Source organism: Trachymyrmex cornetzi, unplaced genomic scaffold (genome assembly GCF_001594075.2).
Source record: "Trachymyrmex cornetzi isolate Tcor2-1 unplaced genomic scaffold, Tcor1.1 scaffold104, whole genome shotgun sequence".
Classification (NCBI taxonomy): Eukaryota; Metazoa; Arthropoda; class Insecta; order Hymenoptera; family Formicidae; genus Trachymyrmex; species Trachymyrmex cornetzi.
Genome location: NW_017295587.1, coordinates 498,656 through 523,678, shown reverse-complemented (window position 1 = coordinate 523,678; position 25,023 = coordinate 498,656). Strand labels below are relative to the sequence as shown.

The window sequence follows — 25,023 nt, the reverse complement described above, 5'->3', positions numbered from 1 at the left end:
GGTGGTGGAGACGAGGGAGGGTAGACAGTACCAAGGAGGAGGAGGATTCCTCGGTGCGTGATCTCGGACGAAGGGGGCGAGAAACGTGCGTTTGTAATTCGGCGTGGCTGCCTTCGAGGATGAGCGACGGCGGTCATGCCGTGTAATTCGAAGGTGTACCACACCACCGTCGCATCGTGCACGATCGTCGTCGTCGTCGCCGCCGTCGCCGTGGTGATCGTTCACACCGTCGTGGTCAAACTGTTGAGATACGGCAGAGTCGCGGTATCGCCGGAAAGATGAGCTCGATCGACTTTGATGAGGTGCTGCTACACGTGGGAGAGAAGGGCCGATACCAGAACATCATGTATTATTTGCTATGCATACCCGCCACCCTGCCAGCCGCCTTCTTGGCGTTCTCACAAGTAAGCACGTTGTCTGATGTCGCTTCAGAGATGTGCCCTCCGCTTTGGAGATTATTGTCGAGATGAAGGTTGCAGTGCCTTGAGTACTCTCTAAATTCTTTACAGTAAAGTCTCACCTGAAGAACGAAAGTTGAGCAATTCTTGAAAAAGAGGCTCTATTTTCAATCTTTAAGAGTAAAATTTCGCTCTTCAGAGTGAGGTTCACTTTGAAAATTTTAGAAAGTATAATTTAGAAAATTTACGACGCGAAATAAGTTTTGTTCTTAATTTATCAAATACAAATTTTAAAGATATTTTTATCTTTTAAAAAACATCGCACATTTATAATAAATAACGTAAATATATGGATATTTTTGTTGATAAATTAGAATATATTGGTAAACATTAATATATATGCAATATTAATTAAATTATGTATACAGTATTCTCACAGATAAATAAAATTTACTGATGAGTTTACTGCTGTTGTTTGAGCATAGAGAAATTTTGTGACAATTTAAATTTTAACTTAATAAAATATACGAAAACAAATAAATGAATTAAAAAAATATGTCCATTCGACATTATAATTTACAAAACATGAAAAGTATCAAACATGTTGATTCTTACACAATTTACTAAAAAGCCGAACTTGTAGTAATAAAAATCGAATTGTTAAATTAGCAATACTACAAGCGGTAAAGGGCAGATGCAAAAATGACGCGCAGGTCCGAATAATTAATCTTAATTAAGACTCGCGATTTCGAGATAGGTGTTCGTGAGCGCCTCGCCAGAGCACTGGTGCAGGATACCGGAACTGGAGAACATGACGGATCTGATGTCGTTGGAGGAGAGGAAGGCGCTCTCATTACCCTACATGGTCAAGTCCGATGGCAGGAGGGTTTATTCCAAGTGTCACATGTATGACGTGAACTACACGGAGATAATAGATTTGTGGCTCGAAGGCGCCAATCTGTCCAACACCACCGATAGCCCGTCACTGACCACATCTCCGTCGTTTGACTTACCGTCAACCCGATTGCCATCGCCACCGGTCAGTAGCCCCGACTGGCCGGTCGTCAAATGCCAATATGGATGGAACTACGACACCAGGGACTACGACAGCACCCTCGTGACAGAGGTAAACTCGACTTTCTCTCTTTCACCGAAAAAGACCGCGTGCCGTTCGCCGGCATGCCGAGACGATTGTTTCCGTCATCTATAAAGGTACTTGAGGCACTCAGGTTGCGAGTGGGCAATAGATCTAGTGAATTGTTTGGGCGATTTTGATGTAGAGAAATCCAAGTCCTATTTGTCACTATTTCCATTAAAAGATAAGTGATTATTTTACGACAAATACAATAATTATTATTGTTTGTTGTAAAATCGCTTGTCTTTCAATGGAAAACAGAACTTGAATTTTTGTATATCAAAGTCATTTTTTAATTGAAATAGTTTATTTTAAAAATTAATTATTATATACAAAATTATTAATTTTTTAAATAAAATGTCTCCATTAAAAAAAGGCGATTGAAGGTTTCTTTGCACTTTATGCTTTCCGGTGTTTTGCGTATTTAATCGCATAATGTCTCTATATGTTACGCAATGTAATATGACGTAAAGAATGTGAATTTAGATAGTGTTATTTCGACTTTATGGGTCGAGTAATCACTTAATGTATGTGTTTTTCTTATCGTAAAACATCTGCAAAACAAAATATAACCATCCTGTTGTTAGATATAATTATATCACAGAAGGGAAGGGGACGTTCGTAAAATTGAAATTATTTCATCCACAATTAAATTTATTTTTATCTAATAAATGATAAAATTAAATTTATAATAAATAAATTTGTACTAACAAATTAAATTCATTAATCATTGATACAGATCTCTCATATTATCTATTCTTCAAAATCATAGTTATTGCATAAAAAATAAAATGTTAATTTTAATTTAAAGACGTATAGTGGATTTTCTGAGATATGCAAAAATGTTAAAGTTAGCATTCTTGTGCTAATTTTAACATTTTTGTATGTCTGAGACTGATAATCCACTGAAAAAAGCATTTTTACATACAATGGATGACTACTTATAAAGTCAGCAACAATACTAATTTATTATAGTGAGATAAAAATTCATGTTTTTATCAGAAAAGATGTGGAACACATGATAAAAAATTTAACAGACCAATTATAAAGAATATAGCCGATTTTGTTTGGTTCAATTATTGTTTTATATCTTTAATTAAATGAAATAACATGTTTCATAGGATAGATGATATAGCTGTTAGTTACGGATTCATTATAAAAATGCTAAAAAGATAAGAGTTATCTGAATATAAATGTATATCTGTTTCCTTATTTTTCAATCGTAACACAAAACAAGCTTTGACGATTTGTTTAATATTCCCACGCCTTAATCGTCGCCAGCAAATTTCTTCCTCGCATAGCATCGGATTTCACCCACATTGCCTTGGCCTTTAGCTTCGTAGTGTCCCGGGTGTTTGTCCAGCGATGCATCGCAAGTCTTCTGCAGTCCCGTTCGTGGAATGAAGTTACGTGTCTTTGTAATTTTCTCGTATGGACGATTTCGCTTTCCGTGAAGTATTTGCCGGCGATGACGAGTATGATTGGCGCGAACGGATTAAATCGTGCAGCGCGGATTACGCGTGATTAGTTCCGATTAAGCACGATATCGTGGAACAAAGTGGCCAAATGTTGAGACACAAAGTTTATCACATTTCGTGGTACAATTTCTACTGTGAAGTATTCAAATTATCATTTGGTACCTTTATAATAAAAAAAAACTTTAAAGGAAATAAATGAAATTTTTTGCAGTGCATACTAAGAAAAAAAGAAAGGAAGAAAGAGAAAGAGAGAGAGAGAAATTACCATGCATTGAGTGCTTTGGGATGAAAGTCCTATCAAGCGCTTTGATAAAAATAAATACATAGTTAAAAGAAATTTAAAAAAAAGAATAAGATGCGTAAGACCAAGTTATAAATTGGTCCGAAATGCCAAAGCGAAAGAATATATAAATGTGAGATAAAAAAGAAATTAAGTTTGAAGTAAGTAGAGTTGTAGAATATACACAAGTGAATGCGAGAAAAAATAATGAGAGAGATAGAGAAAAAGAATTTATTCTTTAAAAATTAATTATTTTACTAAAGATAAAAGAAATAAAGGAAGTTAAAAGGAAGTAATTTATCTTAATCGCTGAAGTTATTAAAAAGGAATAAGCAGACAGAACAATTTTCTTAATAATACACTGAGGAAACAAATTGCTGTTAATTCAAAGAAATAATGTTTAAAATTATAAGGTTTTGTTGATTCACGTGTATTTAACTTAAATATATAAATACTTGAACTAAATACTACGAACTAAACGCATTTAGTAAATTAATAATTTTTTTCTCAGTGTATGAATTCAAGAAGGGGTGAAATTAACATTTTCAAGTGTCTATCTATCTCACAATTAGATGATTCACATCTTCTGCGTGTTACCTATTACTTCTCGTACCCAATTTTTTTTTATCATTCCCGTAAATTCCCGTTAGACCGGCCACATACGTTTAAGTAAACGTCTCAAGTATGTATGTAGAAGTTTATTGAAGTATATAGATATATGACAAAACTACCCAGTTATCGCAAATTAACACACACATTTCAAAAAACTGGCACAAGTATGCTTAACAGGGTTGGCAAACGATAATGTTTTTTTTTAACCTTTTGTCCACATGTAGAAGTGCAAAACCTAATGCCCTAGGCTGATAAAAACGTAAATGAAAAGTCACCGAATGGACAATTTCCAAAGTTTATACACAGACAGAAGGTTAAAAAAAACATTATCTTTTACAAGAATAGAACATTATGTTTTTTTTACATTTTTTTTTAATGCTTCATATATACTTTAAACATTATAAAAAAAAAGTTTAAAACATGTTTAAAATATGATTTTTATCAATTCTGCTTGATTGACAAGTTACTTGTATGGCTAGCTTTATAAAGATTAAATTCCCGATGTAATTCATGTGATACGAAATAATTTTTGATAATGTAAACTTTTTTGAACTTTTCTCGAACTCGAATTAAAAAATTATTTTACATACCTATATAGAGGCATAAATATAAATGAAGCGTGGCTTATTTTTTACTTCTAATATTACTGTTGACATTCTGCTTACGATTTTATACTTCAGTTCTATTGCAAAGCTTCTCAAAAAGGCTACATTTGTTCATATTGAGTCCGCGTGTAATCAAACTGCGTATCACATTTCCGAAAGAAGTAGGGACAATTTTCCGTCGGTATTTGAATACTGAAGAAAACAACTGGGCCGGCGGGTAAACCCGCGATCACGTGGCAGCAGTGTTCATAAGTGTTCATTAAGACATTATTAAATTGCCACAATTAGACAACGCGGTGAGCTGCTGGCGTAATAGGAATCGTGATGCATGGGGTCGAAGATCTAGGCGTGTTTTTTCTTCATTTATTCTTCTATTCGATTCCACTGACTTTGCTGCGCTGAGTGGACCGTAATCTCATAGCAGACATCGTGACAATTAATTGACATACGCGATAAATCATAAAAAAACTGTAAAATAATCTCGCAGATTGTGTGTTGTGTGTAACAATTTGCACTAAACAAAGTTTTCGATATTCGTGACTACAACATTGTACTATAATTATGGTTACTGCTGCTATAATATTAGTAATAATAATTACAGTTCTATAAAAAATTAGTTGGTATATTGAAAATGACTACTAAATTATTGTAATTGCTATCATTTTGATGGTAATAATATAATTATAAAGATAATTATTTTGATATAACTGTACATATAATTATTATTACTAACATATCAGTAATTATAATATCATGTAATTATAGTCACAGCTACCATAAATTTTTCTCTTAGCTCTGCGATAACATAAGTACCGTCGAAATACGAATAGCGATTCGTTTCTCAAAAGAGAAAAGTACGCTTATGTACCAAAATTGTGAATTGAGCGAATATTTATTTTGCATATCTAGTCATGAATATTTTCTACGATTCGTTTATAACAGTTACATCTGATAAATCAAAATTATGACATGTTACTCGTGCATTTCTTAAAATATCTGATAGCGCGACGTTAGACCTATCAGTGCTTCACACGGTATCGCGTTTACGTTCATTGTATATTTGTTCGTTCTATCCACCCTCCTCCATATTTGCACGTTTTTATTCGGTGCAATCTACGGCCGCATGAATTACAGCCATTACATTTCCGTTCTTTCAATTAATCATCCGCAAAATTTATTTAACTGACGTGAAATACAACAGCCGAATTTAGCTCCCTTTTGCACGGGGATTTAATTTAATGCGATAAACGTGGGAAATAAATCTCGTTGATTTGTATGCATGTCACGTTTCGCTACACCATTATCGAGTTAGCAAATTAAATTATTACTGGAATTAATGTACCTCTTGTAGTCTCTGATTTTTTTTTCGAAATTATTGCATAACGAATTGTCGTATGAATTAATTACACTCAGGCAGCGTTAAAAATTTATATAATCTTGGACAGAATGACTGTAATGATAGGTCGATTCATCAACGTCACGATGAACGATTCATCATGCGTTCCCTGAAATTGCGAGAGGTGACGTAGCGCATTTTACGTTGATGCGGACGATTTCTAAGATTTCGGTCGAGATAGGCGAGAATTCCAGTAACAAGAATCGTCAACAGGTGAACAAGGTTGATGAGCGACCGAGTGACTGGCCGATAGGTTGCAGCTCTGGTGGCGTCAGCAATTGCCGACCAATTTACCTACCCCCGCATCCGGTCATGTGATATGTCACATCAAACGCCTCGCACAAACTGCCAGCTCTCTTCATGCAGAGGGTATATATTCCTACGTACTTAGTTGCTGCCGGATTCAACGCGACCAACTTCCGTTTCTCTTTTTCTTGCCGTCCCTCTTTCTCTTCATGTCTTCGCGCAAGGTGCTCATTTCCGCATCTCTCGCGTTCTTACGTAAACTTTGTTTATCGATCGCCTAACGACGTGTCTCCGAAACATTTCTGTAACGCAATTTTCAATTTCATAGCTGAGATGACACAATACATCTACAAACAATGATACTTGTGCATTTTACTCTTCTCGAGTATTAATTTGTATTGAAATATATTTTACATGTAAATTACATAACTTGCTTAATTAATACTAGATGTTTTGTTACGAAACAATGGAATTATTCTTTTGGAACGCTTGGTCGACCTAGAAGTATTTTTTTTCGCGGACGCACGTTGACGAGGAAGAGACGAGTGGAAAAGAGCGTGGGCAGTCGCGCTCATACTTCACTTTACTTCCGACCGATCCGATGATTTATTGCTCGATTTAGGAGCTTCGCTCTAATGATATCATGTTGAGCGAGACCATGGAACAGGTCATTGTCTTTTCCGTATTGACATGTGACAAACAGCTGTGCTGAAGACGAATACACTGTACATCCTCTACTTCCTGCCGAATCTAATTTGTCTCTCGCATGAAGAGATAATTTATATTTATTTTTTGTATACTTCTTAAAATGCATAATCTATACCTAAAGTCCGATATATGTATCGAATAATGTGCAACACTCATATGATTGCAATTAAATTATTACTTGACGCAACCATTCAAGATTCAGGCGAGAAAGTCATGGAAATTAAAATTATTGTTAATATACAAAATAAGTTTTATAACTATTAAATATTTAAAGTTCGTGGAGTCTATCAATATTAAAATTTATTGTAAAATTTTTTAGTTATATATATTATTATGCTACAATTTGATATAACTTCCTGCATCATACCTATTACTTAGCTATCATGAATTTAATTTTGATTTTGAAGCCTCATAACGTATATATTCGCCACTGTTTGTTATTTATTTATAATTAGAAGGCAAGTGTGGCACTAAAACCATGAGGATTAGACGTGTTTACTCATGTCATCTGCTGTTTTTAAAAGATTGTACGTCATAAATAGTTTCAGTGGCTTAAGACAGCTTGTTATAATAGTATTGAATTTAATTAACGTCTGTTAAATATTAAATTTGATAGCCAAGGAATATAATTAGTATAATTCAAAGCAACATTATAATAATATATGACTAAAAAATTTGACAATAAATTTTAATAACATCTAACGATAACTCCACAAACTTTTGCAAACATTCCATAATTGCATTCTCTTATAAATCTTGGAAAGCAGCTTTAGTTGACTTGTTATTGCATTATGCAGCTACACAGCATAAATATATTTCGTAAAGTGATTACTTCTTGCTTGTTCCATCGGTTCCTTGTTGTTCGTAGGCTCCTTGGGATATCATCATTCTGAACATCACGCGGATCAACAAGCAGCTTAATGAATATATGAATATGTATGAACGCTTGAAAATCGTTGACTTTAGATTGATATTCAAATGAAACTAAATAAAAACTCCGAGTCTTCTTTTTGTATTCATTATCTGGAGGACATGAAGGTCGTAAAGCATGTATCTTAAATCAATAGTGAGAATAACTTAAATGATAGCAATTTTAATTAAAAATATCGCAACGAATTTGCTTGACTAGCCGCTTTGTGGAAAAATCTATACAATGTGTATCAGCAGTATGTTTTAATTCGCGTTGCGACAGGCGCAGCGTGACATTTTTGTGACGAAACGAGCGATGTATAAACGATAAAAGGGGTGACTGAAGCGCGTTAGCGTACGGCTCCATATGGTAGAAAGTGATAGCGATTAAGAACGGAAAACGGAAGGACAGGATTTGCCTCGATGGCTCTTTGCGTCATGTGTCTGCGTAAATCCGGAGCGTGTAAATACGCGTACCTAAGCGAATAGATAAAACTGGCACAGTCCTAAATGAATATCGTATGACGAATAGAAATTTTTAAGTCGTGTCAAATTTCGATGTTAATTCAAAAAAATAGGCCAGAAGTTACGAATTGTTCAATTAACATTGAACCTGATTAACCATTAATTCTGAGGAAGACTAACGCAAAGTTTTAGTATCGTTTCGTTGGATTTCTTCTTCTCCTAACATTTCACGATTTCCTTCGATGCCTTGTTTCATTAGTATTGTCGTTCCCTTATTTCAAAAATAAAAACTAGAAAAATTATATTTTTCAGAAAAGGAAAAGAACTATTTTTAATAACACAGAAAATAATTAGCTAATTAAAATATCGGAAAAATATATTGTTAGAAATTATTATAAAAATATCTGCTTGATATATATCCTACAAAATTATAATAAATTATCCAGAAAAAAATCCGGAGTAATTCATCAAAAGTGACAACTCGAAATATTACCAACAGTTTATACCTAATTTCTTCTTCAAACTTTGATTATCAAACTGTTTTAACTTAATTCTAAATATTTTATAGAAGACTCTCTTTGTTATTCTTTTTTACTCTTTCCTTTTTATTCTTTTTTATTATTATCAAAAATAAAACTTGATTTTGCTATTTACAAAAATGACAAAAAATACTTTTGAAGTAAGGGAACGTTGTCATCGTAATGCGATGTGGGATTTAATTAATTTCGATGTCGAATCGGTGTAACGAGCAGTGCAAACAATCGCAGTAATGAACAGTACTGCGGTCATATTAATATTGATTTCGAAGTGTGTCAGGGTGACAAAACACACGTGTTATTAACGTCCTTATGGGCGCGTGCACTGCCCTTGACAATAACTCGACAACATCATCATCAGCGAGCACACTCTCCTGTCTTTCCGCGCAATTTATCTTTTGCGCGTTTCGCGCAGACCTCGAAAGTCCGTGAGTGGCAATTTGCTTAAATCAAACTTCGTGTCAAAACTATTAACACCCACCGGTAGACTTTATTTGTCGAGGCTAATAGGTACTCGATTGAGATTTCGAACACGCTTATTAACTCGGAACAGCACTCCCTGACATTGCTTGCTACTAATGGAATTAATCATCTTCGAATTAATGCAAATTCTTAAACTCATACAGTTCCAAGTATAAGAAGTCAATGTCTTTAAGAATGTATTTCTTAAAAGTCTTGTTAGATGCAATCGCATTTTCATTATACTTATTGGAGAAAGATCTCTAAAAGAAGATGCACAATTTTTTTATTTGCCCAACATTATTTTGCGATGTCGCACGAATATGAATACCGATAAGACCCATTTTTGCAAAATGGACTAAAAATCGTAAGCATTTTATTATATTTTAGAGAGAAATGAATTTTTGAAATATATCTGTGCGCATAATTTTAATTATAATTCGAATTTCAATTCTTTAATTACAGTATTATTACATCCAATTACATAAGTATACATTCACTGTCACCGTTTACATCTACATAGGGTGAATAGAGAGGTCAAACGTAGGTACGTTAAGGGTTTGATTTCATCAATGTAAGATTAACTTTAATCTTGATTCAATTTATTCGTTATTCTTTTTCAATTAGAAAAAAAGATGAGCAAGTTAAATCGCGATTAAAGTTAATCTTACAGACAGAAGAACATTATTCGATTTAAGAACAGTGATTACTTAATTTACGTTCTTTCTTTTAAGTAATAGTTTTTATATAATGGTGAAAAATATTCTTTAAAAAAAATAAATTCTTGCTTTGAGTACATAATGTTTATTTAAAATTTGTAATAAGTATACTTTAAGATTATTGTCAACAAAATATTTTTTTCTTTGTTAAAGAATACTTTGTTGATAATAATCTTAAAATATACTTAATACAAATTTTAAAAAAATATTATGCACTCAAAGCAAAAATTTATTTTTTTTTTAAGAATATTTTTTACCATTGTTTAAAAACTATTACTTAAAAACTACTTTGTAGAATATTTTTTTATAAAATTGATCGAAAAAACTACTTTATATAATAAGCAAATCGAATTTAATATCTTGATTGAAGTATTAAACTTATTAGGCTTCAGAATATATTTTAAATAAATTTGATGCTGTATGATGATGATGAACTTATGATAGATTTGCGGATATATGAATTTTGAAATATTTGAAATAAGTAATTATCATTAGCGTGTCTTTTAGTACAGTATGTATTTTTACATTTGTGGAACCGAGCCTGAGTCGTTCGTGTCTGATTTGCCACGCGAGATCGTGACAGAGAAGAATGAAAGAGTTCGAGAGAGAGAGACTGGACTTTAAAGGGCGCGAGGGGGGATCATGTTCCTCTTGTCAAACGAGGGTGATGGACACCTCTCACTGTGGGAAGCTCACCAATACACCTTAACGTCCTTCGGACGCGCGCGTACAAATACATGCATGCATACGTACGTTCTATCGTGTATGAGCTACAAGCCTATGCGATTTCCATACTAAAAGATCGCACACGTACATGCCCCCCCCACTTGTGATAAACACGAGCGCGTTTACGTCGGTAGTCTCCTGCGTAAACGCAACGAGATGAAACGCCCTCTCTACCGTGCCTCTGGTGGTCCAGCGGCATCCCTCCTTCTCCCACAACTTCCCTCCACCGATTCTATTCTTCGTCGCGCGTGTTCCCGCGTGCGTGAGTACCGATGCTGGACCGACGAACAAATGACGATCGGCCGAGTGACGCGTGTGTTTTACACGTGTGCGACCACGCACTCCGACTCCGATTCGCTACTAATGTCGGCGTACATACAGCGAATACACAGGATGCTTTAGCCCGGATCTACAATAGTGCCCGTATTCATAGCCAGGCCTTATATTTAAGTCCGGATCTACAATAGGTGTTTTAAGTCTTAAGCCGTAAGGAATGGACGAATCACAATCAATTATTCTCTTCGCATTCGACTGTAGTTGGTCATTGTAGATCCGAGGTAAGGCTTCCTTAAATTTATCTTCAGATGCTCTATGAATTATTTCATTGGTCACTGAGCATCTAAAGATCAATTTAAGGAAGCCTTAAGTACAAGGTTTAACTATGAATACGGGCATTAGTGTTTCAAACCTTAAGGCCTTGGCACATACAAAAAACTTAAGACGTAAGTCCGGATCTACAATAGGTGATTTAAGCCTTAAGCTGTAAGAAAGTGATTGTCCATTCCTTACGGCTTAAGGCTTAAGGTTTAAAAATCTATTGTAGATCCGGGGTAAGACTTAAACAATAAGGAAATCAATATGTTGGATTCGCTATTGCTTACTGCTATTGCTTAATGCTTAAGTCTTACGGGGTGGCACCCAGTTGGACACGGCTCAATTGGACACGAGCCACTCACAGCGCTTGAGACTACAAAGCTCCTAGGCACCTGGTCGCTGTGATTAATGGTGTCCAATCGAGCCGTGATCAATCGGGATCACCCCGTCTTACGTCTTAAATTTTTTTATGTGCCATGGCCTTTAAGTCGTAAAAATTGATCAATTACAGTCGAATGCAAGGAAAGTAATCGACTATGATTTCTCCATTTTTTGTAGTTAAGGGTGCTTCCTTAATCGGAATCTCAGAAAAGTCATATGATCAATCAGAATCATTCGTTTGTATAACGTGCTAAACTTAAATGATTCTGATTGACTTTCGAGATTCCGTTTTTCGACTCTCACAGAAAAGTAAAACTTATAACATTTATTGCAAATCCGGTCTCAAGTGTTTAGGGTTGCCACATACATTTTCTATAATGAGCTTTCTACAATAATAAGCTATATCATCTAAGATTTAAGTCTTACTCTCTAAATTTCTTGGAGTGAAATCTCACTCTAAAAGAGTTAAAATACTGCTATTATTGAAAAAGAATAAAAAAATTTGCACTCTTAACCCTTAGTACACACAATGGGGTTAGTGTAACCCCACCCAATTTTCATAGTTCACGTTTTCTTCCGATCCCTTTTCACTTATTGCAAAATATCTTTTGTGCTACGATATTTTAGACTTTCTAACTCAAAAATTCTTTTTTTTTTTTGAAAAAAATTTGTTAAAATCGATCACCTCAATTTGAGATACAAGCAAAAGAAAACGCTGGGTTACAAATACCCGGATGTGAGTAGATACGGACTACTAGAGTTGTGTGTACTGAGGATTAAATAAAAGTGGCAGATTTTGGAGTGAAATTTATTCCAAAGAAAAGAAATTTTACTTCAATTTCACTCCAAAAAAGAGTGAAAATCTACCACTCTTATTCAAGAGTGCAAATTGATTAATCACAATCGATTGTGAGAAGAATATTCGACTAGTCAATTACTTATTGATTAGTCAATCAATTGATTAGTCAATTTCTTAGGCTTATTTATGATAATGAGTTTCTAGTCGATCTTTTTAATCGTAACTTAATCATTCTTTTAACTCGAAATTGATCTTTTAACTTGAAATTAATCGAGAACCTTTAAAGTTTTAGCTTGATGAAATTTTACAAATACTAAATTCTTTTATTATTTTTCAATGTGTTGTATTTGCACATCTGAAGCTTTATCTATATTAAAAAAAATCGTCGCATTGAATTTATTCTCACATTTGGAGCGAATCTAAGAATTTCCATTAATTTGACCGAAAGTGCACGCATTCTGGGATTACAGCATCTTGTATTCTTATACCATGATGCAAAGCTTACGAAATGTGTCAAGTTCTCGTAAGATCATGAAGATTACATTCATCAGAATCGCGATGGCCGCAATTGCATACATTGTGCTCTTTACACACACGCCACATAAAAACGCCACATAAAAAAAAAACGATTTAATCGATACAATGTTTCTTCGAGTTAATTATTTCTTTAGAACTATTCATCCCTTAAAGTCGCTACACCGAGATTTGTATTCTTTGTCGGTTACAATAGTTTTCCATCATGTCTATTGTGACGTGGTGACATTTTTGTCCGTCACTGTGGAGAATCATCGGCGGTAGAGTCCCTCTAATAGGAGTCAAGTCATAAGGGGTACCAATCTCTGATTAGCCAGATTTCGAGTCCCTTTAAACGCCGCCATTTGCAGATACTTTCGATGTAGTAGTGAATCTGTGAATTGGTGTGAACAACTATTTCATGGTGTAGAAGGCGTGAACGCGAAATCGGACTATCAACTGTCAACCATAGTGGAATTGTGCTGTTTCCGGTCACCCAGCAATGGCATTCTTCCGATCTTATGTCTTAACTCTTACTAGAAGAACTCCTACTAGAGGAACTCTATCGGTGCGTCCTCCCGGCTCGGAGGGCGAGCGCACAAGCGAGCGCGCATGCGAGCGCACCTGCGAACGTGCGCTACCCCCGTAATTGTTTATTTTTGTTTAATATTTTTTTCTTTTCGTTAAGATTTTTGTTCTTTAGTGATTAATTTCAGTCAAAGTTCAAATCGCCACGGATTGCGCTCGGCAGCTGCTAGATTATTTTATAATTATGCCATCTCACTCGCCAACGGGGGAAGAAAGATTACATCGGAAGGAAAAAAGAAGAGACGACGGTATGCTGGAAAGCCGCTCACACGGGAGCCCGAACACGCAGGTCGTATTGTTTTGAATGTTTGCTTGTAATCCGTTGCCGCCCTAAAACCTTCTTATATCGCGCACCCGTTGCAGAGTACGACCGGAGGTGAGAATTCCCGGCCATCTGGGATCGTACGGACGTCCGTCTGGGGGACATATGGCCCCCGACATGGAGCTGGAAAAGGAGCTGCTAGGATATTCCCCGTCAACCCGGAAAGTTCCAGGGCCTCAGCGAAAAAGCAGCCCTTGGGAGGAAATTATATTACGCACTCTTAAGAACAAGGATTTGCGGTCGCGAGGACCGATGCGGTACACGCAGACAGGGGGTGATCCCGATTGATCACGGCTCGATTGGACACCATCAATCACAGCGACCGGTGCTTAGGAGCTTTGTAGTCTCAAGCGCTGTGAGTGGCTCGTGTCCAATTGAGCCGTGTCCAACTGGGTGCCACTCCGCAGACAGCGTGATAAGCAAGAGCCAATCGACGTGACGACCCCTGAGGGGGGAGCCGAACGACCTGCGTTACATGAATCCGCGAGGAGCTTCCGGGCCTCACTCCTGCTGTGGCTGAGCCAATGTGTAAGGCCGGAATCAGACTATGCATTAAAGATTGAAATTTTATCAATAAAGACAAAGAAATTTTGGCTTCTTTTGTTCTGATTGGTCAAACTTCAATCTTTCAATCTTTAATCTCATTCTTCAATGCATAGTCTGATTCCGGCCTAAGGGAAGTGCGAAGTCGCCGCCGAGCGATTGCGATTAGCTGTTGTGAGAGAGATTGCGATTAGCTGCTGTGAGCGAAATTGCCGAGGCGAAGAGCGGAAGGAACAGGACGACGAGGGTGAGACGAGCGTCGTCGTCGCTGCTGTAAACCTGCCGATCCGGGTTCGTAGCTTCGGGTGGATCGCACGTGGAAAAGCTCACGTCGCAGAAAGCGGCCGGTTTAATGACCGCCGTGTAGAGTCGTGAGATTGAGAGACACGTGCTATCCTCCCAAGCATTGGGATTATTAGTTGTCGAGTTTTGTGATTCGAGTCGTTAGGGGATCATTCGTTGTCGAGTCGCGCCCGCCTCTTTTGCCACAGTCGAGTCATTTTAGGCTTTCGTGCTGTCGTGTCGGGAAGATTATTGTGATCGTGTTGCGCTTTCGAGTTAATGTTCGGCTTCGCGTCGGCGTTACTCGCCCGGATAGCGGGTAGTATTGTAGGTACGGGTTCTTGCCGGCTGTCGGGAGATCGTGTGAACAGTCAGTTGTCGTTTATCAGTCACCGTCTGAGATGACCGCGGAGGGAAGTAGGAACTCGTATTGTAGTAGAGCATAATCGGCGTCCGGTGTTAGGAGTAAGTAGGTCCCTTTAGTAGGAGTCAAGTCATAAGACTGGAAGTATACCATCCGGAGCCGGATAGTCCGATTTCGCGTTCACGCCTTCTACACCATGAAACAGCTGGCTCACATCAATTCACAGATTCACTACCACATCAAAAGTACTGCAAATGGCAGTGTCCAATCAGAGATCACCACCCCTTATGGCTTGACTCCTACTAGAGGGACTCTAGGAGTAATAGGCCTTCTACAATAAGCCGCAAGTCAGAATGTCAGAAGTCTTAACCAGTCTTAACAAAGTCGTTCAAGTTGGCTATTGGTCAACTTCATCGATTATGACTTAAGATCGCTTAGAACTTCTGACTTGCGACTTATTGTAGAAGGCCCATAAATTGTCGGTATCTCTTGCGAGCGTAGAGTGTATCGAGTCAAGCGAAAGGAGCGCAGCTCCGGGGATTGCATGTAAACGAGTTGTCGAATATAATTGTTCTTTATTTTTGTACTATTTTGTGTGTGATTCGTTTAGCCTGTCTTTCTCACCCTCCGGCAAATTCCCCACCTGTGATGACCCACCCCTGCCGTCGCAAATTGGTTGTGATAATAATTGAATAATTAAATTACGATTTTTATTGTATTGAGAATTTTGATAATTTTTAAAGAAATAACAAAAACCATAAATCTTTATGCGTTGGCATCTCGCATACACGCGCGAACACTTTATTATTTTTTATTTTATAATTTCTCTAGTTTATTTTATTGTTAATCATTGGATTACTTTTGCCGATATACAATTTGGCGCTGGCGAAGTAGTTTAATGGCGTTCTACATCCACATAGCTAGACCTGGTATGTGACAACAGCTGGTGGCCTTCCACGTCGACGACGTTCTTCTACGTGGGTAGTCTCTTCGGCAACGTCGTGTTCGGTTGGATCGCTGACAAATGGGGCAGAAGAACGGCCTTTTTCGCCATTCTGTTTCTCGAAGTGATATTCTCTATCGCCACGAGCTTCAGTCCAAACTACGTGATCTACACGGCGCTGAGGACCGTGAATGGTCTCTTTTTTCCTGCCATTTATCAGATACCTTTCATACTTGGTATGTTTAGTACACATAAATCGCAGGCTGTTTAATTTTTGACAATAACAAAAAACGGAAAACTTGAAGAAAAATTTAATGAAAAAGAAAGATCGAAACACATTTTCTCGTCACCATTATTGCATAAACACGATTAAAAATAGAAACATCAAGATCAACTCGTGTAAAACGCAAAATATTTTTGCACAATAAATTTTATTGCAGCTCTTGAGCTAATGGGGCCAAGATACCGAACATTCGCCGGGATGGTGATCTGCATGTTCTTCGCCACGGCGATGTCTCTCTTGGCGTTGCTGGTAAGTACTCTCTAAAATTTTTAAAGTATAATTTAACTGAAAAAAGTGAAATTTTGCTCTTAGAAATTAAGCCATTCTTTTTCAACACTGGCTCAGTTGTCATTCTTTGTGTTCACTCTTAGAATTATAGATTTCACTCCAAAGATTTTAGAGAGTAACGCACCTTTAAAAAATACGAAGGGATATCAATCGTTTTGAAGAAAATCATCTATACTTTAGAGGCTAATTTATAATTTCTTTATTTTCTGTTTCTTGCTTTCTATTACTTTTTATCTTTTACCTTTTTGTCTTATTTCTTCGTTTTCTGTTGCTCGAGATAAAAGTTGACGAACTTCGAAAGAGACAAGAAACACGATTGTCGATAAAAGAAGTTCGAATGTACTCTGTCAGTATTAAAAATTTATAATATACGTAACTTGAATTTTCAATACTGACAATGTATAGCTGAGCACGGTCAAAATAGTCGCAAAGAGGAAAAAAGCAAAAGATAAAAAGTAAAAGACAGAAAGCAAAGAGCATTGTAAATTAGTCTTAAAACTTGCATTAGCTGCATTCAGCAGAAAAAGCTTTGCAATTGTTGCAAAATTCATTTATTTTTATTCATTAGTATGATTGGTCTCTCTCTCTCTCTCTCTCTCTCTCTCTCGCCCTTAGTTCCTTACTGGGTCTAAATGTACAAACCAATTCAATATTCAAGAATTTTACAATAATTGCAAAGCTGCTTTTTCTGCTGAACGCAGCCAATATTGCGAAAGCCTCGCATTACCCCGCGAGTTACCGCGAGAGACAGCTTGCGGATCTCGCAATAGATTCAACGCGAGGGTGCAACGCGGATCATTTTGCAAGCGATCTATCAGCGTGCATCATACGGTGCGAGCGTATGCAAATACGAGTGTTCGGTCGCTGCATGCTAATATAATAGGAACATTCTACATTTAGATGTCTCTGAATCGACGCGCGTGCCCGCATAGAAGCAAATATAATCCCTCAAATTTCAAGTTTTGGCAAGAAACTTGTATGAAAAACACAAAAACTATTTTAACATGATTTGTCATTGTTTTGATTACATGCTTTCGTTCTCTTCCGTTTTTCTTATTAGGGTTACTTGTTAAGACACTGGTATACCCTGTCGTTAGCCACATCGGTGCCTTTCATTCTTCTCTTCAGTTACTACTGGATCATCCCCGAGTCGCCGCGGTGGCTTCTCAGTAAGAATAGAATAGACGAGGCGGAAGCGATCGTCCAACAAATGGCAAAAGTCAACGGCAAAACAGTGCCTACGAATTTTCTTAGAAAGATGGAGGTAATTTAATATTTAACCATCAATTTCTTCCGCTTTTTTAATAATAAAATATCTTTTATTAGCTCAAAATAAGCCACGACTCTGTTTAATTTGCGTAGCAATCATACGAGCCTTTACACTCTAATAAAATATCTTATTCATATTCATAAAATATACTACAGTAGTGCTGTAGTACAGTAGTGCCTTAAAATACTCCTAGTGCTCAGTAGTACTTTTCTACAAGGGTCTTACTTCAAAAGTGACCCAAGTCAAAGAATTAAGCTGTAAAACTATTTTTTCGTTTGATATAAAATTGACTAATTAAATAATAACTGAAAAAAAGGTATTCTCAAAATGTCATTTTTATCATTTTTGTATCACAACTTTTAAAAAACCATGCTTTTTGAGTTGTGACTATTTTAACGATTTTTTATGAAGTTAAGTTAGTTCACTTTTGATGATTAGTAGGTAATGCTTATTTTACTCATTTATGATAAAATAACTGGAAAATCACATTTTTGAGTTGTTACTTTTGAAGTAAGAGCGATATATAAGGTATCACATATAAAATTTGCTACTCAAAATACTAGCAAGATAATATATATTCTCGAAAAATTAAATAAAAAAGTTATTTCTAAAATTTTATTTTAAGCAGCAATTTTTAAAATAATAAGAATTAGCCAATTACAGATTATGTTTAGCCATATGTCCGTATAAATCTCGTGCTGTAATTTAGTAAGAGCTGATAAGCGTACACTTTAGCGCGTTACTAATACATGGTAGTGTCGCTGCGCGTAGCTTAGCGCCGAGACACTACCAGTGTCTCCAGAGAGATTCACAGGTGATCATTTAAATATCTATATATTATAATTGTGGCCAATTATATATATATAATATAATTGGCCACATTTAAAAAAAGTCTTATATCTCAGAAATTATTGTTTAAAATAAAAATTTACAAATAATCTTTTTCACTTAATTTTTCGAAAACTTTCTTGCCATAAGTATTTCGAATTTCGCGAATTTTGGGATACCCTGTATAAGGATTATATGAACTCCATTAGCAACGTTATTTACAGGTAGAAATATTAAAGAGGAAAGGGATATCATGTAACGGCAGAAATTCCAACGACATCGACTTGGAAGGTGAAAACAGGGCGACGCCAACATCTGCGACACCCATGGACCTGATCACAAATCCAAACATCAGGAAAAAGTTCTTTATTCTCGCTTTCGATTGGGTGGCGAACGCGGTAGTATACAACGGGCTATCTTACAACACGACCAATCTGGGTGTCTCTGATTATCTGGCCTTTTTCATTGGTAAAAGTCTTTCTCTCTCGATCCCCAAATTGTTCATTAACATAAGTGCATCACGACCTCATACATTTCTGATATACTGGGATGAAAAAGTATTATATAACTTTTTTTATAAAATTTAAATATCACGATTTCCTAACTTAAAAGTAACAATAAAAGGGCTCGCGGGAATAGGCGCTGTTCAGAGTGCGCTAATTGTTCAAAGAAATCTCCCAATAATATAAAAGTTGAATTCATTGAAGAGACGACAGAACAATCAAAAATCATTAAACGATAATAATTTTCGTATGATATATATATATATTTTTCGGTTTTATAACGTCTTTCACCGTTGTCCGATACCTTTCATACGTATGCCTGTGGTGTGTACGCAGGTCGTACACCGAGCATACGGGCCCTATAATTTTAACGCCGGTTTCGAATGGCAGTTTTTGAGAGGTTTTCTTGGCAATACTCTTGGTGATTTGCCAGACCACCGAAGAGGAGTTACGAGTACATGAAAAACTTTTTGAATCTGCCTGGGATCGAACCCGGGCATAGCAGTCTCGTGCGCTATCTACTACGCCACGCTCGTGCTCATTTTCGTATGATAATAATTTTATTTATCTTTTTATCTTTTATCTTTTATAGGAGGAATCGTTGAGATTCCATCGTACTTCATTACGTGGTACGCAATGGACAGATTAGGCAGGCGATGGGTATTGTGCGTGACCATGATGCTGGGTGGGCTCGCTTGCGTGTCCTGTATGTTCGTGCCCGAAGGTACTACTTCGTCTGATTTATGTCTGGTTCTGAAATGTCTTTAACAGAAATAATTTTATAAGCATATCTGAACAACTTAAAAATTATTTTATATTTTATATGTAAATTTAATTATTTATTTTGTGTTGTATTTCGTACATATTACATATACGCGGATATGTGATGCCGGATATGATATATCCCTAATGTCAACGAGAGAAAATGTACGATGACCATTTACCACGTTGCTCATCTTCACATTATTCGATTATCTTCGCGGGATAAAATTCAATAAAAGTATTAAACCGAATCGCACGCCTTTGCGTCATGGCGGCCTCAACGTCATTACCTTATTGAATTCGTCATGATATTGTTACACACATCCAACGTGTGAGAGGCAATTACTGTTGCCGACGTCACAACGTTTATGAATAAACGTTCGACCTGCTTATGAATTAGTTACCGCACACCGCATACATAGCTTCTCTCATCAAAAACCCACAATGTCCACTTAAATTTCAAATTTTTATTAAAAAGAAAGATAGGAGGAATACTTTAAAAGAGGAATAAAATACATAAGCAACAAAATCAAGACTTATGTCGGAATTCTTAGTCCGTTCTTATTTCGAGATTATCTTAAATAATATCTTAAGATGTTAATACAGTTATATGATTGGCTTATACCGTCTTAAAATTCAACAGTGTTGAATGTAAGAACCGATTATGAATATCGACTATAGAATTCCATCTACGGATGCATTTTGTATACATGATCGGCCCTTGTCGCAGCAGATGCGGTCTGGGTGACAGTGAGTCTGGCGATGATCGGCAAATTCGGCATCGCTGCGTCCTTCGCTGTCTTCTACGTCTTCGTCGGCGAACTGCTGCCAACCGTACTAAGGTCTCAGGCGATGGGCATAGCTTCTTTCATCGCCGGCATCGGCCTTCTCACCTTCCCCTATATCGTTCATTTAGCAGTCTACTCTAGAGTCTTACCCCTAATCGTAATGGGATCATTGAGCGTCGCCGGCGCTATCACTTCCATATTCTTGCCGGAGACGCTCAATATCCATCTGCCGCAGACGGTCGAGGAGGGTGAGCTCTTCGGAGCTGATTTCAAACTGTGGTCCTGTCCGACGATACCAAAGTTAGTAATTTTACTGACGAAAAGTTTAGCATATTGCAAAATTCAAAGTAGAATTTTATTTTCGAGAAAAATAACTTTTTGGTAAACAATTTTTATCGAATTTATGTTTCATAACAAGTTCCTCGATTTTATTATTAAATCATTGTTAACGGATTCTATTTCTTTTTAATGTTGAAATAATATTTAACGATCATTACCTTCACGTGTATGTTAACGAACTTGATATTAATATTTAATATTGATTTCAGGAAAGGTTCAAGCAAATCCGAGTCCCTGCCGTTGGGGTACTTAGTGAACGGCGGACCGGGTAGTCGCTCGTCTACCTCGAAAGTCGCGTCGCAGGAAGGCGCGACTACGTCGCAGGGCGAGAAGCCAGCTGCCTCGCTGCCCTCAAAAGAAGAAGAGGCGAAGAACTTAAGCGCACCAAAAGCGGAGGAATTGCCGAATGTCGAGGTCGTCGAGCCGAAGAACTTAAGCGCACCAAAAGCGGAGGAATTGCCGAATGTCGAGGTCGTCGAGCCGAAAACGACCACCGTATTAGCGGATGTGTCCGCGTGCCGGAAGTCGCAATGAGACAGGACGAAATAACAGACAGTCTTATAATTAGCTCTTTGCAACGTTGTATCATAATTACCAGTATAGACACGCATTGTATTTATTTTTCCATTTATTATAATGTACTTCCTTTGTAAAACCTGCCTGAGTTTATCGACTAGCACGATTCGATCCCCGTCTTTTTTTCTGTGCTGCTGAAGAGTACTTCCAACTTGTCGCGGTGTGTGCGTGTACATTGCGTGTGATTGATACGCGTGTGAATCGAGGATTAATGTCCGGGATCTACGAGGACTCTAGAATGTAATGCTATACTTTTTTATTGTTCAGTTAGACGTCGATTTTACATTTTGCCCTTGCGTTATAAAAAAAAATCTTGTTGTGATTTCAGTTAGCTTAAATAAAATATCTATTGAGACGAGAGAATTGTGATGATCGTCTGAGAAACCTTGCATGTCAATATTTCATGCTTGATTATTAAAAGCGAGAGCAAGGATATTGACTTTACCAATTGTCAAAAAATCAATACTATGACGAAATAACAAGTAGAAAATATAGGGGCGCGTCCAGACTCTCACTGGAGTGCTCTCCAAGTATCATGTCATCCTTATTTAACAATAAAAAAAACAAGGATAAAATGATACCTGAGTGGCGGAGTTTTACCGTAGCATTCGGATGAGAATTTGAACATAGCCTAAGTGATTGTACAGTCACCAAGGAGAACTCAACAGTCGCCTGTTTCTGTTTAAATGACATCTTAGGCAAGTCCACGATCTCCTCGTTTTTCATCCATCAATTTTAAGGGCTAATTTCTACCACAATTATTAGGAAAATCATTATTGAATTTCATACAATTATTTTGTCTTAAAATTCTACGATACTTAATACAAAATGCGTGAAATTGTTCACATTCAAGCCGGTCAATGCGGCAATCAAATTGGCGCCAAGGTTAGTATCTCTCGATAAGAAATATAAATTATGTATTATTATATATGTTTAACATTTTTAATATTTGAGAAAGTTATATAAAATTATGTAATTTATATTTTAATTAAAAGAATAATTTTTAAAATAATTTTGATTAGAAGTAGCACTTTTAGTTTATAAATGTACAACGCTTTTATCATTATTTTCTTCGATTAATAATCCATGTTTTTATCTTTTTTCTATTATATACATCATTTCTCAAAAATTAATTCTTAACCAAATTATTAATTCTTAACCATTCATAGTTTTGGGAGGTAATTTCTGATGAGCATGGCATCGATCCTACGGGCACCTATCACGGAGATTCGGATCTTCAGTTGGAACGGATCAATGTTTATTACAATGAAGCCTCTGGTCCAAAATATGTACCACGTGCAATTTTGGTAGATCTCGAACCCGGCACGATGGACTCTGTGCGATCGGGGCCCTTCGGACAGATATTCCGACCAGACAACTTTGTGTTTGGCCAGTCGGGAGCTGGCAACAACTGGGCCAAGGGTCACTACACTGAGGGTGCTGAACTGGTGGATTCGGTACTCGATGTAGTGAGGAAGGAAGCCGAAAACTGTGACTGCTTGCAGGGATTTCAGCTCACGCACTCCTTGGGCGGTGGTACCGGATCTGGAATGGGCACTTTGCTCATCTCGAAAATACGAGAAGAGTATCCAGATAGAATTATGAGCACCTTCTCCGTGGTACCATCTCCTAAAGTTTCCGATACTGTAGTGGAACCTTATAACGCTACCCTGTCGGTTCATCAACTGGTAGAGAACTGTGATCAAGCTTATTGCATTGACAACGAAGCACTCTACGATATCTGCTTCCGTACTTTGAAGCTGACTACTCCGACATATGGTGATTTGAATCATCTTGTTTCGGCTACCATGTCTGGAGTGACAACCTGTCTAAGGTCTATAATACGAAACTAACCATTATTAAATTTGAACAAATTATTAATATAATAATAAAAATATACTAATAAAGAAATTATGATATCAACATATAATCAATATATATAATTCTAATACATATTATCAATAATACATAATTTCAATATGTAATTATTAATATATCATTAATTTTAAATGATTATTATATAGATTTCCAGGTCAATTGAACGCCGATTTGAGAAAACTCGCGGTGAACATGGTGCCATTTCCTCGTCTTCATTTCTTCATGCCAGGTTTCGCGCCCCTCACATCCCGAGGAAGCCAACAGTACCGAGCGCTCACGGTGCCAGAGCTCACACAACAAATGTTCGACGCAAAGAACATGATGGCAGCTTGTGACCCACGTCACGGTCGTTATCTCACCGTGGCGGCTATTTTCCGCGGCAGGATGTCGATGAAGGAGGTAGACGAGCAGATGCTTAACATCCAGAATAAGAATAGCTCATACTTCGTCGACTGGATACCGAACAACGTGAAAACGGCGGTGTGCGATATTCCGCCACGCGGCCTCAAGATGTCTGCAACTTTCATCGGCAATTCCACGGCTATTCAGGAACTGTTCAAAAGGATCTCCGAACAGTTCACGGCAATGTTCAGGAGGAAGGCTTTCCTCCATTGGTACACTGGCGAAGGCATGGACGAATTGGAATTTAACGAGGCGGAGTCAAACATGAACGACCTGGTATCGGAGTATCAGCAATATCAAGACGCGTTAATAGAAGACTACGAAATAGATGAAGAAGAAATGGAAACATAGAAGAATCTAACGTAAAGGATCGCGCGCGCTTGCAAAATTTTTTGAGAATTTTTTAATTTAATTTCTTTGTACTTCTAATTTTTACTTTTTTAGCGAATGTTTTACAGCGTTTTATGTGTTGTTCGTATACATGAATTTTTAGAAGATGTTTTAATCATCTGTGTACTTACTTTAGTGAAGTTTATAAAAGACAATATTAGCAAAACTCTGAACTGTTTTTCAATTTAATATTCGCAGTCGATTCTCATAAACACGCTATATTTTAATATTTAGGAAACTTAGACGAGTTACGCTTTGTTACATAGATAAAATCGTCTTTATCCAATTAACGACATCGTTTATAATTCGATATAAATACGCCTCTTAAATAAGATGAGTAAACGTTGGCGTTTAGACGCGATTCTCGTTATCGAACTCGTTATCGTCCTTCTCTGACGGCCAACTGACATTGATGAAGCTAAGGCCTTGGCAAAAATTGGCGATCGCGCATTATCTCATCGGTGCCCCGAGGGCAAACTCTTTATTATTGCGTACAATAAAGGAGAACGCGTGTTATTGCGCGACAGTTTCTCACCGCTTCTACTATTTTCAGAGATAAAATGTCGATTAAGGTGTCTATTGGTAATACTTCAAAAGTATAAGATTACATTTTATCCTGTATTCTCTAAATAATACAAAAGCCATAAATGACGATAAGGAAATATACAGTATAACATTTTTAAAATTTTGATAAGATATAATTTTTTTCAGAATA

The 25,023-nt window shown here is 36.9% G+C and overlaps 2 protein-coding genes and 1 long non-coding RNA gene across 6 annotated transcripts; 2 read left to right on the top strand and 1 right to left on the bottom strand.

Annotated features, from left to right (window-relative positions):
* Positions 1–22,130, top strand: LOC108759036 (organic cation transporter 1). 4 transcript variants are annotated; one of them, XM_018504312.1, is made up of 10 exons: positions 1–404; positions 1,156–1,524; positions 15,979–16,237; positions 16,442–16,533; positions 17,633–17,836; positions 18,895–19,138; positions 19,766–19,897; positions 20,666–21,023; positions 21,272–21,476; positions 21,534–22,130. In XM_018504312.1, exons 1-10 carry the CDS (start codon positions 279–281, stop codon positions 21,594–21,596), a joined length of 2,052 nt encoding a protein of 683 aa, XP_018359814.1. In that variant the 5' UTR covers positions 1–278; the 3' UTR covers positions 21,597–22,130. The 4 variants fall into 4 exon arrangements, with proteins under 4 accessions (XP_018359814.1, XP_018359797.1, XP_018359806.1 ...); XM_018504295.1 differs by having other exon boundaries at positions 21,272–22,130; XM_018504304.1 differs by having other exon boundaries at positions 2–404; positions 20,669–21,023; positions 21,272–22,130.
* On the bottom strand, positions 5,528–7,753 carry LOC108759069 (uncharacterized). The gene is made up of 3 exons (XR_001939979.1): positions 7,691–7,753; positions 6,677–6,858; positions 5,528–6,452 (listed from the first exon to the last, which is right to left on the bottom strand). It is a non-coding gene; the product is annotated as an uncharacterized LOC108759069 (long non-coding RNA).
* Positions 22,131–22,308: 178 nt separating the features above from the next.
* LOC108759064 (tubulin beta chain) lies at positions 22,309–24,468 on the top strand. Its single transcript, XM_018504348.1, has 3 exons — positions 22,309–22,523; positions 22,808–23,472; positions 23,663–24,468. Exons 1-3 carry the CDS (start codon positions 22,467–22,469, stop codon positions 24,267–24,269), a joined length of 1,329 nt encoding a protein of 442 aa, XP_018359850.1. The 5' UTR covers positions 22,309–22,466; the 3' UTR covers positions 24,270–24,468.
* The last annotated feature ends 555 nt before the right edge of the window (positions 24,469–25,023 follow it).